This window comes from Trichechus manatus, unplaced genomic scaffold, assembly GCF_000243295.1.
Source record: "Trichechus manatus latirostris isolate Lorelei unplaced genomic scaffold, TriManLat1.0 scaffold00039, whole genome shotgun sequence".
NCBI lineage: Eukaryota > Metazoa > Chordata > Mammalia > Sirenia > Trichechidae > Trichechus > Trichechus manatus.
The window spans coordinates 1802418-1812776 of NW_004443975.1; the positions used below are offsets into that span (position 1 = coordinate 1802418).

Consider the following 10359-nt stretch of genomic DNA (forward strand, 5'->3'; position numbering starts at 1 on the left):
TATTCGCCCTCTTGTAATTGGCTTATTTCACGCAGCATAATGTCTTCAAGCTCCATCCATACTGTAACATGTATCAAGACTTCATTTCTCCTACTGGCTAAGTAGTATTCCATTGTATGTATGTACCATATTTTGTTTATCCATTCATCTGTTGATGGACACTTAAATTGTTGCCACCTTTTGGCTATTGTGACTAGTGCTACAATGAACATTGATATACAAGTCTCTTTTTGAGTCTCTGCTTTCAAGTCTTTTGTGTAAATACCTAGGAATAGAGTTGCTGGGTCATATGATAGTTCGTAGCAACCCTATAGGACAGAGGAGAACTGCCCTGTAGGGTTTTCAAGGAGTGGCTGGTGGGTTTGAACTGCCGATCTTTTGGTTAGCAGCCAAGCTCTTAACCACTGTGCCTCCAGGGCTCCAATATTAACAGCTTTAATTCCATCCGATGCCTTAATTTCACCTTCCATGTAACATAACATACTCACACGTTCTGAAGATTAAGAACTGGACATCTTTGTAGGGCCATTATTCTCCCTACCACAAAGTCTGTGGTAATTCTTATTTTTCTATCTCTGTAAAAAAAGTGTTTTTGTCCCCTTTCTCCTTTCCTCTCACTTGTTTTTAGAGTTTTTTCTTTTTCACTAGTTTTTCAACAAATTTAATTATGTTGTGCCTTGTGTACGTGTGTGTGTTTATCCTGTTTGGAGTTATTTGAGCTCTTGGATTTCTGAGTTTATAGTTTTTTTCAAATTTGTGATTACAGCAGGAGGGTATGTTTGTGCCTTTTTAATCAAGTCTGGAAGTGGAAGTCTCTTTCCATTGGTTTAAAGTGAATGCAGTTAAATCTCCTTCGCTTTACTTGTTAAAATATCACACCATAAGAGGCTGGACCTGCCTATGTGCACAGCTTTCTTGCCAGCTATTTTCCGTTGTATTTCCATCTGATTTCTTTTATATTCTTCCCTCTTGACACTTTCTGGGTGGCACAATCAGTTTGCACTTGTCTGCTAACCGAATGATTGATGGTTCAAACCCTCGCAGAGGCTCCTCAAAAGAAAGGCCTGGCGATCTTCTTCCACAAAGATTACAGCCAAGAAAACTTTACGCAGCAATTCTACTGTATAACACATGGGGTCCGCATGACTCGGCAACAGGTTTGGTTTGGCTTTCTTGACACTCGACTGTGGAATGAATTCAAATCTCTGCATCTTTGTTCCTGCCTTTTGTTGTTTAAATGCTCTCTTCAGTCCCCACCTCTTTTTTTGCCTGACCAAGACTTGTTCACCATTTTAGTCCCAACAAAAAATATATTGCCTTTGTGTTTTCCTTACTGACGTCTCACTCTATAGGTAGATGAATGTTTCAGTTATTAATTTCATCATTGTAAAATGGAACTAATAATAGTACCTTTCTTATAGTGTTTTATTGTTATTATGACTTAACATATCTAAAGAATTAGAATAACAATATAAGTACTATCTATATTAACATTACCATAGAAATATCTCTATAACATTTACATTGTTGCCTGATTATGTGTCTCTCTCTCAGTCTTGCCTATTATTCTTGAAGGGAAAGACTATGTAATATTTATCTACATGTGAACCCCAACAAAGTATCTGAAACTATGTGGACACACAAACATTAGTAGAAGTATTGTGACATTAAATTATGTGGCTTTTGTTTCTAGGATTGGAATTCCCTAACCATTTTAATATATTTCAAGCATTATTTTGGCATGTAAAATTAGGGGAAAAAACAGATCAGGAGAGATTTTTGGTTTTCATATTTTTATTCTAAGCCATTTTGTGTTTTGTTATTTTGAATCCATGCATTGAAAATTGGGTTGTATTTCATTTAATGTTGAGATTTCAGTCTTAAAACATGCATTTACAGATTTTTGTTAAAGGTTCATTGAGATTTCTGTTTTATTTGAAGGGTCCTAATTTAAGTTTGGCTTGGAATTGGTAGGTGGGTGTACTTCATTTAAGGAGTCTTGGTTGTGCAGTGGTTAAGCACTCAGCTGCTAACCAAAAGGTCGGTGGTTCAAACCCACCAACTGCTCCATGGGAGAAAGATGTGGCAGTGTGGTCCATAAAGATTAAACCTGTTGTCATCAAGTTAATTTCAACTCATAGTGACCCTATAGGACAGAGTAGAACTGCTTCATAGGGTTTCCAAGGAGTAGTTGGTGGATTCGAACTGCCGGCTTTTTTGGTTAGCAGCTAATCTCTTAACCACTGCACCATCAGGCCTTGGAAACCCATGAAGCAGTTCTACTATGTCCTATAAGTTTGCTGTGAGTCAGAATTGATTCAACGGCAATGGATTTGTTTGGTTTTATTTTATTTTATACTTGATTTATCTTCTTCAGTAGAGAGTTGTTACTTGATAAAGAAAAGGGAAAGACATTGGCCCTAGGTATGTCTTTATTTTCATACTGTATTAGTGAAAATCCATTAAAGATTTGCTTACTCTAGAACTGGAGAAATATATAGCCTTTGGGTTTGATTTAGTATAAGAACTTAGGTGGGAGAAACAATCTTGCAATTGGAAATCAACAGATCTTTTACACTATTGTTGTTAGTTGCCATGAAGTTGGCTCCAACTCATGGCAACTTTACATTGTATAACAGAATGAAACGTTGCCCAGTCCTCCACCATATTTGTGATCGTTGGTATGTTTGAGTCCATTGCTGTGACTGTTGTATTGTTCCATATCACTGAGGGTTTTCCTAATTTTCACTGCCCCTCTACTTTACTAAACATGCTGTCCTTTTCTAGCAATTGGTATTGCCTGATGATGGGCCCAAAGTAAGCGAGCAGCATGTACAGACTGAAACTTATGTATGCATATCCTGTATTTACATACACTTTCCACTTTGGATTTAAAAATGATGGTTTTAAAAACGAGTTTAACTGAGGGTCCCTTCAGTGAGTACATCAGGGTAGATGGTAACAGCTCACGTCTTCCTTGTATTTTGGATTTGACTAGAAACCATGTATATAAAATTTTTGAAGTATGTATCACTTACTATTATGTGTATGTTGCTTGAGTTTTTAATAGCAAGCACATATATGTTAAGTAATATGCACATTATTTCTAGGAATACAAATGGTATACGTTTTTACGCACAAAGTTGAAATAACCATCGGTAGTAACTAAAAGGTGGCTGTGAATTATTGCCAAGGTTCAGTTGTAATTTTATACTCCATAGATATGGCTTTCTTGCTCCCAGGAGTATTCCACAGCATTTGTGTTATTGTGCTAAGAACATTTGCAGCATCAAGGAGGGAATGCACTGGGGCTTAGCTTTTTCTCTTGCTATCCGAGGAAAGAAATCCTGATATTCATGCCTTGTCTAACATGTATAAATTAGCTACATTTGCCTGACTTTTCAGTTCATTGTCAAAAAGAGCAGTGTCTCAAAAATCTCAAAACTAAAGCAGTGTATCTGCAATTAAATGACAACTTTAAATGACTCAGAAGAAAGGCACTGCGTCTGTCTAAAAAATAACCCATACTGGCTACAGTTAAAAGCAATTGAAATGCACATTCATGGCTAATTATAAACAAAAACTAGTTAACACTTTAAGTAAAAGGAAAAATAGCAAAAAGATTTAGAGCCTAGACAAGCAGATGAAAGGGTTCTAAGTTGCCTTCCATCTGATATTACTCAAATGCAACTCTGTCTCCAATTACCTGGGAATATGTGGTATTCCCTTATGAAAACTCAAGATCAGAAAGAGCGTCCGTTCCATGCCTCTGCTTACTCACAGTCATTTGGAACATGTTCAGCAGAAATATTTCACATTGCAAAAGAGTTTGGAGCCAGACAGCAACTACAGCCACTAATCACTGGGTCAAAATTGTAACTTAGTAGGACAACAACCCCCAGAAAATATTTGTGGAGGCAGAGATTTGGGGGAGAAAATATTAATGCTACTGGAGAAGACATCACCGAATGCCAAAGTGCTAAAAAAGAACCATTAAAACACTATTTTTAACCAGTTGCATGCTTAGTGGCATAGACTCGACCAATCCAGTGGTCTGTGCTGTAATATCAAACCTGAAAAGTAATCTTATGTCCTAACCCTAAAATAAATAAATAGATGAAAACTAATGGAGGGAGGGAGGAGCCTCCTAAAAAGTTCAGTATTTCTTTTATCATATGGTTTCAGCCACAGGCTTTGTGTGCTTCAGATTGCTAATCACTAGTTCTTGAGATTGTGGGGATGGGGGGTGGACATTCCTATAATAACAGTTGCAGTATTCTGATCCATTTCTAAGGCTCAGTTTGCCCTGAGGTCCAGCACTTCTGTTTTCTGTGTGCTCAATCTCAGAACATTTTCTTGGTGGTAGGTCTCAAACATCTAGATATGAATGGGTTACCCATAGTAATTTGCAATTAGTATTCTTATAGAGGAACTTTACATATTTTGGATTTCAGTAGGCTCTCCCTAAACTTACCAAGGGCATTCTCCTCTTCCTTATAACAATTTCATTTATAGCTCAAAAAGGCTTCCCTCCCCTGAATGGGGCGGGTGGGGGGGGGAAGGGGGGGAGTGGATAGGGGAGAAGACTAAAGCTGTCAGTCTGCTTATATTATGGGCACTGAGAGTTCTCCATTATAGTCTATAAAACTAGTACTATACATTTATTAAGTAGAAATAAAAATATTAAATATGTTTTGGAGTTATTCTTTGATTTTTTTAAAGATCTTTTGATTCTACCGTAATATCTCTTGGCCCATAATTTCTCTGTAATTGATATAAAGAGGCCCTTATTTTAAGAATCTATACATTTAGTTCTGCTTCTGGATTCTATCTATAGAGGAATTAAAAAGAAGATATGTGGTGCCTATAGAATGGAAGGCTTAAAAAAAAACCTGATGTGGTTTATTTAACAAACTAAGCCCCTATGGATCTGGTTGAACAGAAGTCTGGATTGAGCCACCATGCTAGACAGCCATGGGTCCTTATCAAATACTCAGATGTGAACTAGTTCTCAGACTACAATGGAAGTCTTGGCATTTTAGAAGCAGTGCCTTCCCATCCTTTTTCATGGTAATGATGATGTGGCAAGGACAGGAAGGACAGAAGAGTATCATCATGCACCAGGTGGTTTATATATTACCATTTTAATCATCAAACAATTTGAATGAAAGGAAATCATTACCTAGTTTTAATGATGGAGAAATTGAGGTTCAAAGTTATTAAAATCTAACATAACTTCGTGGCTGAGGTAGAATTCAAACCCCAGTCTACCTAACCCTAAAACTCATGTGCTAGCCCCAAATGCTGCCCCTGGTTGGAACTATAAATAAGAGACAGAGTTGGAAGAACACCTTGCAAAGGAAATGTAGCTTTTATGGTTGAGATGTAGGAGACTAATTTGCACCCAGAGAGCTGAGTTGAGGAGGCCCTTGGGCAGTGGTGTAGATTAGGAGTCATACAAAAGCTTCTGTAAGAGGTGCTCAAGGCTTCTTGGGAGGCTGTGGCTCAGGGACCCTCAAGTGATCTGATGAAGATCACTACAAACCAAGCTTATGCTTGGTTGTCTATTTTAAATGCTTTCTAGACTTTCTATGGTTATCTTTATGATGAATGATTAGAAGGGTGCCATTGTTATTTTTTTAAAAATGAACTATGTATTATACAGAAAGGATAATTAATCATACTTGAAGGAGAACATTTTTAACTTAGCATACATTATTTTAAAGTCCATTGTAGGGAACTGCTGCTAAAAGTAACAGAAGACCACCTACACCGTTAGAAATTGACTGAAAATAATTTTTATATTTCTGAAAAATAGGCCAGGGAATAAAATACTTAACAATAAGATGTTGACATTATATAGAAAATTACTTAATTTTCTGTCATTTTCAGCAAAGCCATGCATGAAAGCCTATGCATAGAACACTGGTGGCAGTCTGTCACAACTGTTATTCAAACTGAAGAAACACAGTTGGTCTTAGAGTCTGGTCACAGCATATGATAGCTTGGCTGCTCCCTAAATGAACAGCTGAGTTGTTCTTATTTTATGCCTAAAAGATATCTCAATTTTCACTAATTACATCTTCATTTTAGTTTGGTAGATATATCCTCACAAAAGCAGCTTTTAAATGAGGGCTTTAGCAAAAGCAACTAATCCTGCATTTTATCACTAGGTTAATATCGAAACTTTGTTTAAAAGAATTATGACCACAGAAAGGTGACGATACATTATAAAAGCAGCGTGCTGGAAAGTGATGTCTCAGTGTCCCCAGTAAACAGAACTGCACCCCAACTTTTCAGAAGTTCTAAGATTGCCACACAAAGGGAAATCTGTTCTGGTCATTCAGTTGTTGACTCTACATTAAGAATTGAAATGTGTACTTTAATGCGGTTTCTTTGATCTCTCATTTAACTGTTTATCAAGGCTGATTATGGTTTGAATACACTAATCCCCTTAGCTTCAAAATCATGAAACAATAATGGATAATATAGCATTTTTATAATATTCTCTGCTACTCCTGTTTGATTTTATGATTGTAGTATGGCTACAAGGCTTGGTAAGGTCTCTTTTTATGTCTTGTTGCTTTGTAAGAACTGCTCTACCACCACCTTGTAGTAAAGTGTTCTATCAAACTTGCTTATGCAATGAAGCAAGACCTCTTATAGTGCACATCAAAAGGAATCATTACGAACACATGAAATTCACTTTTTGCCACTCATGACAATTTAGGGGCTTTGCTTTCCCAAAAGCTGTAACTGTGCCCTTTCTTTATCTGTATATATTGTTGAAGCATAATAAAATAGCAGTTGACTTGTTCAATTAAAATTACAGTTACAAATTCTATAACCCTAAAATTTTCAAGAGCTTCGAGTCCAACATTTTCAAGGGACAATAACATTTATCTTTGTTGTTAGTTGCTGTCAAGTTGATTCTGACTCATGGCGACCCCATGTGTGCAGAGTAGAACTGCACTCAGTAGGGTTTTCAAGGCTGTGGACTTTCAGAAGCAGATCATCAGGCCTATCTTCTGAGATGCCTCTGGGTAGGTTCACACCTCCAACCTTTCAGCTGGTGGTTGAGGCCTTAACCGTTAGTGTCTCCCAGGGATTACAACATTTATCTAGTGACTACTAACTTTTGTATTAGTAAGTATTACTAAGTATTAAGTATTAGTAAGTAAGTATACTAAGTATTTTGTGTATGTTAACACGTATGAAAGGTCATATAGTAAATTTTAGTTGTACGATCAGAAAAGGAACCCAGATCTCTGGCACCTCAATCTGGTGTGTTTAAATTTCTTAAATCATTTATGTGATTCTTCTAAAACAGTCTAGAAATTCTTCTTCAAATCTCCATCTGAATCTCTGTATTTTTTTTTAAAAAAAAAAGACGTGAGAGCAATTATAAGAATGTCTTTACTGAAAATGGTATGCACTATAGTGCTTTTTTGTTTTTGCTTAAACAAACTTTACGTGTTTCTACAATTGCTTCTGAAAGTAAATCACTTTTATGCTAGGCAGCCCAGAGCAAATTTTTATAAGACAATATGTTCATGCTGGATTCTTTTCAAAGAAAACTCATGGAACATTTATTCTGTCTTTTAATATGGCAAACAATTGACCTGTAAGTTTATGTAAACAATCTAAAGTCCAAAAAACGGAGAGGAGGGGAGGAGAAAAAAAACCTTCCCTCTCTGCCAGCTCAAATGATTCTGTTAAATTCTGGCGATCCTGGCAAAAAGTGGCAGCATGACATTTGGTTATGACTTTGCAGATACTGTACAGACCCTTGAAAAACACTGTCTTGAGGTTGTAAAACTTTAAGCAACCCAAGATGTACTATTGTGTTTTAAGTAGTGATAGAGACACTTTGACAGTTCCCAAGTGACGATGGGTTTTATTTTGTGCATACTTCTAGTTTTTTGTAATCAGTTTTCTCGGCTTCACTTTTTCTTCTAGTTTCTCCAAGTGGCCATAAGTGTGACGCAGAGGGGAAAGATTATAAAAAATCAGCTTTTTTTCTTTCACTAGTCCTCAAATTTTTTTAATTTTTGCTTTTTGTCCTGTAACTCAGTGGTTTTCAAACTGTGGGTCACAAACCTTTATTGGGGCATGAAATCAATTTAGTGATTCACAACTAACATTTTAAAAAAACCTAATAGACTAAATACAGCAATTGTATGAAGTAAGAGTATTCTTGAAACTTGTGCTCTGTGTGTGTGTGAGACAGAGAGAGAAAGAGATAGAATAAGTGCATAGGGTAATACACAAAGTACTAGGATGCTTACCGGTCAAAAAAGTTTGAAAGTCACCACTATATTTATTTTTTATGATGAAATTCCTGTTATTTTAAACAATGTGAAAAAGTTAATGTAATCTCCTTTCCAAATTTTATCTTTTAGTTTGTGTCAGGTTATTATTCTTTATGTTTAGACAGAGTATAGCCAGTAAGTGAATACACTCTCATCTCCCCTTTCAGCTAGTCAAATACGTTAGTATTACATCTTGCACCTCTGTAGAAATAACCTCTGGATCTGCTCTCTTGTAGTATGGTACAGAGAGAGAGCATTGTTGAAGAGGTCAAAATTCTGGCCATAGCTGAAGAGGCCACATACTATTTCTGGTTAACTTTTTGACTTGGTTTTTGTACTTTGAATTGAGTGAATTATTTTCAACTATTTAATTATTAGAGCTTCTTTCATTCCTTGACAAACACATTCTATGTAAATATAAAATTTGCTAGTGTTTTGTTTTTTCAGATTAATGTGAATGATTTAAAGAAATTACTTAGAATCTGAAAATTTTGGTTGGTTATGTAATATAGCTTATCTGTGTCAATTTAAAAGTATTAACGTAATAAAAATTAAATATAATTTTTCAGTGATGTATCTATAACATTCGTAGATTTAAAATGAACTGGCTGGAGTACAGTAGAATTATCAATTATATGCAGATGTTTAAGGATAGATCAGTATTTTCTCCATATACCTTAAAATTAATAATGAATATTTAAAAATTTTATTATTTGGGTTATATTTTGCTTGAAGTAGTACAACTATTTGTCGTTTATTTCGTATATCCTTCTATTTCTTGTATTTTCAGCTAAAATTGACCAAGAGGCAGAGGAGAATTCACTGACAGAGACTCATAAATGGTGAGAAAATACTTTCCTTATAATGAACTATTTCTTCTCATAGACTTATAAAGTGCTTAGTATATTTCATCTCACAGAACCAATTGTTAATATTTATTTTCAACCATAAAAGAAAAATCATTCTAATATAATGACGTGCTTTAATTCCACAATGAATTTCTGAATTTTATTTTTATGGCTCTGGATGGATTATCAGTCTCTTAAGTGCCAAATTTTTGTGAATGGTTGGCATCTTCTCTTTGGAATAGGATTTAGGACTGTGGAAACAAAAGAAAAAGGAAGATAGCCAGAAAACTGCTTCTAGAAAAAAGCATAAAATATTTGGTTATAGAAAACTATTGAGTTTCCCCATTCAAAAGCAGAGTTCATATAGGAAGCCATGAGCTTCCCTTGGATGTACCTTTAGTTCCAGAATGGAGATTTGCAATCATGGGTAAGCATAGAAAAGTATCTCAGAAATCTCCCTGCTCTTCTGCCTCAGTTTTCTCTTACTCTCGTTTCTCTCTAAAGTCTAATCTGATTACTCTTTTTTTTTTTTTAATTGTACTTTAGGTGAAGGTTTACAGAACAAATCGTTTCTCATTAAACAGTCAGTACACATATTGTTTTATGACATTGGTTATTAACCCCATGACATGTCAACACTACCTTCTCGACCTTTTTTTTTTTTTTTTTGGTGAAAATATACATGGCCAAAGATACACCATTTCAAAAATTTCTACATGCACAATTCATTGACATCAATTATGTTCTTCCAGTTGTGCTGCTATTCTCACTTTAGATGAACGTTTACAGAACAAAATAGTTTCTCATTAAACAGTACACGTTACCATATGACAATGGTTAAGAACCCCACTACATGTCAACACTGTCCTTACTCAGCCTTGGGTTCTCTATCACCAGCTTTCCCGTCCCCTTTAGCCTTCTAGTCCTTTTCCCTGGACGGCTGTGCCTCATTAGTCCCATTTTGTTACATGGGGCTGTCCAGTCCCCGGCTGAACGGTGAACCTTGGGAGTGACTTCACCACTGACCTAAAAGGGTGTCCAGGGACCATACTCTTGGGGTTTCTCCTGTCTCTTTCAGGCCAGTAAATCTGGTCTTCTGTGTTTGTGTGTTAGAATTTTGTTCTACATCCTTCTCCAGCTCTGTCCAGAACCCTCTGTTGTGATCCCAGTCACAGCAGTCAGTGGTGGTAGCTGGGCAC

General features: G+C 36.0%; 1 protein-coding gene across 1 annotated transcript in view; it reads left to right on the forward strand.

Annotated features, from left to right (window-relative positions):
* FMN2 (formin 2) overlaps nucleotides 1-10359 on the forward strand; it is a 437381-nt gene that overhangs the window by 331185 nt on the left and 95837 nt on the right. Inside the window, exon 16 of the mRNA XM_023730863.1 lies at nucleotides 9103-9154. Coding sequence (XP_023586631.1) covers nucleotides 9103-9154 — 52 coding nt within the window. The remainder of the gene's footprint in view (nucleotides 1-9102; nucleotides 9155-10359) is intronic.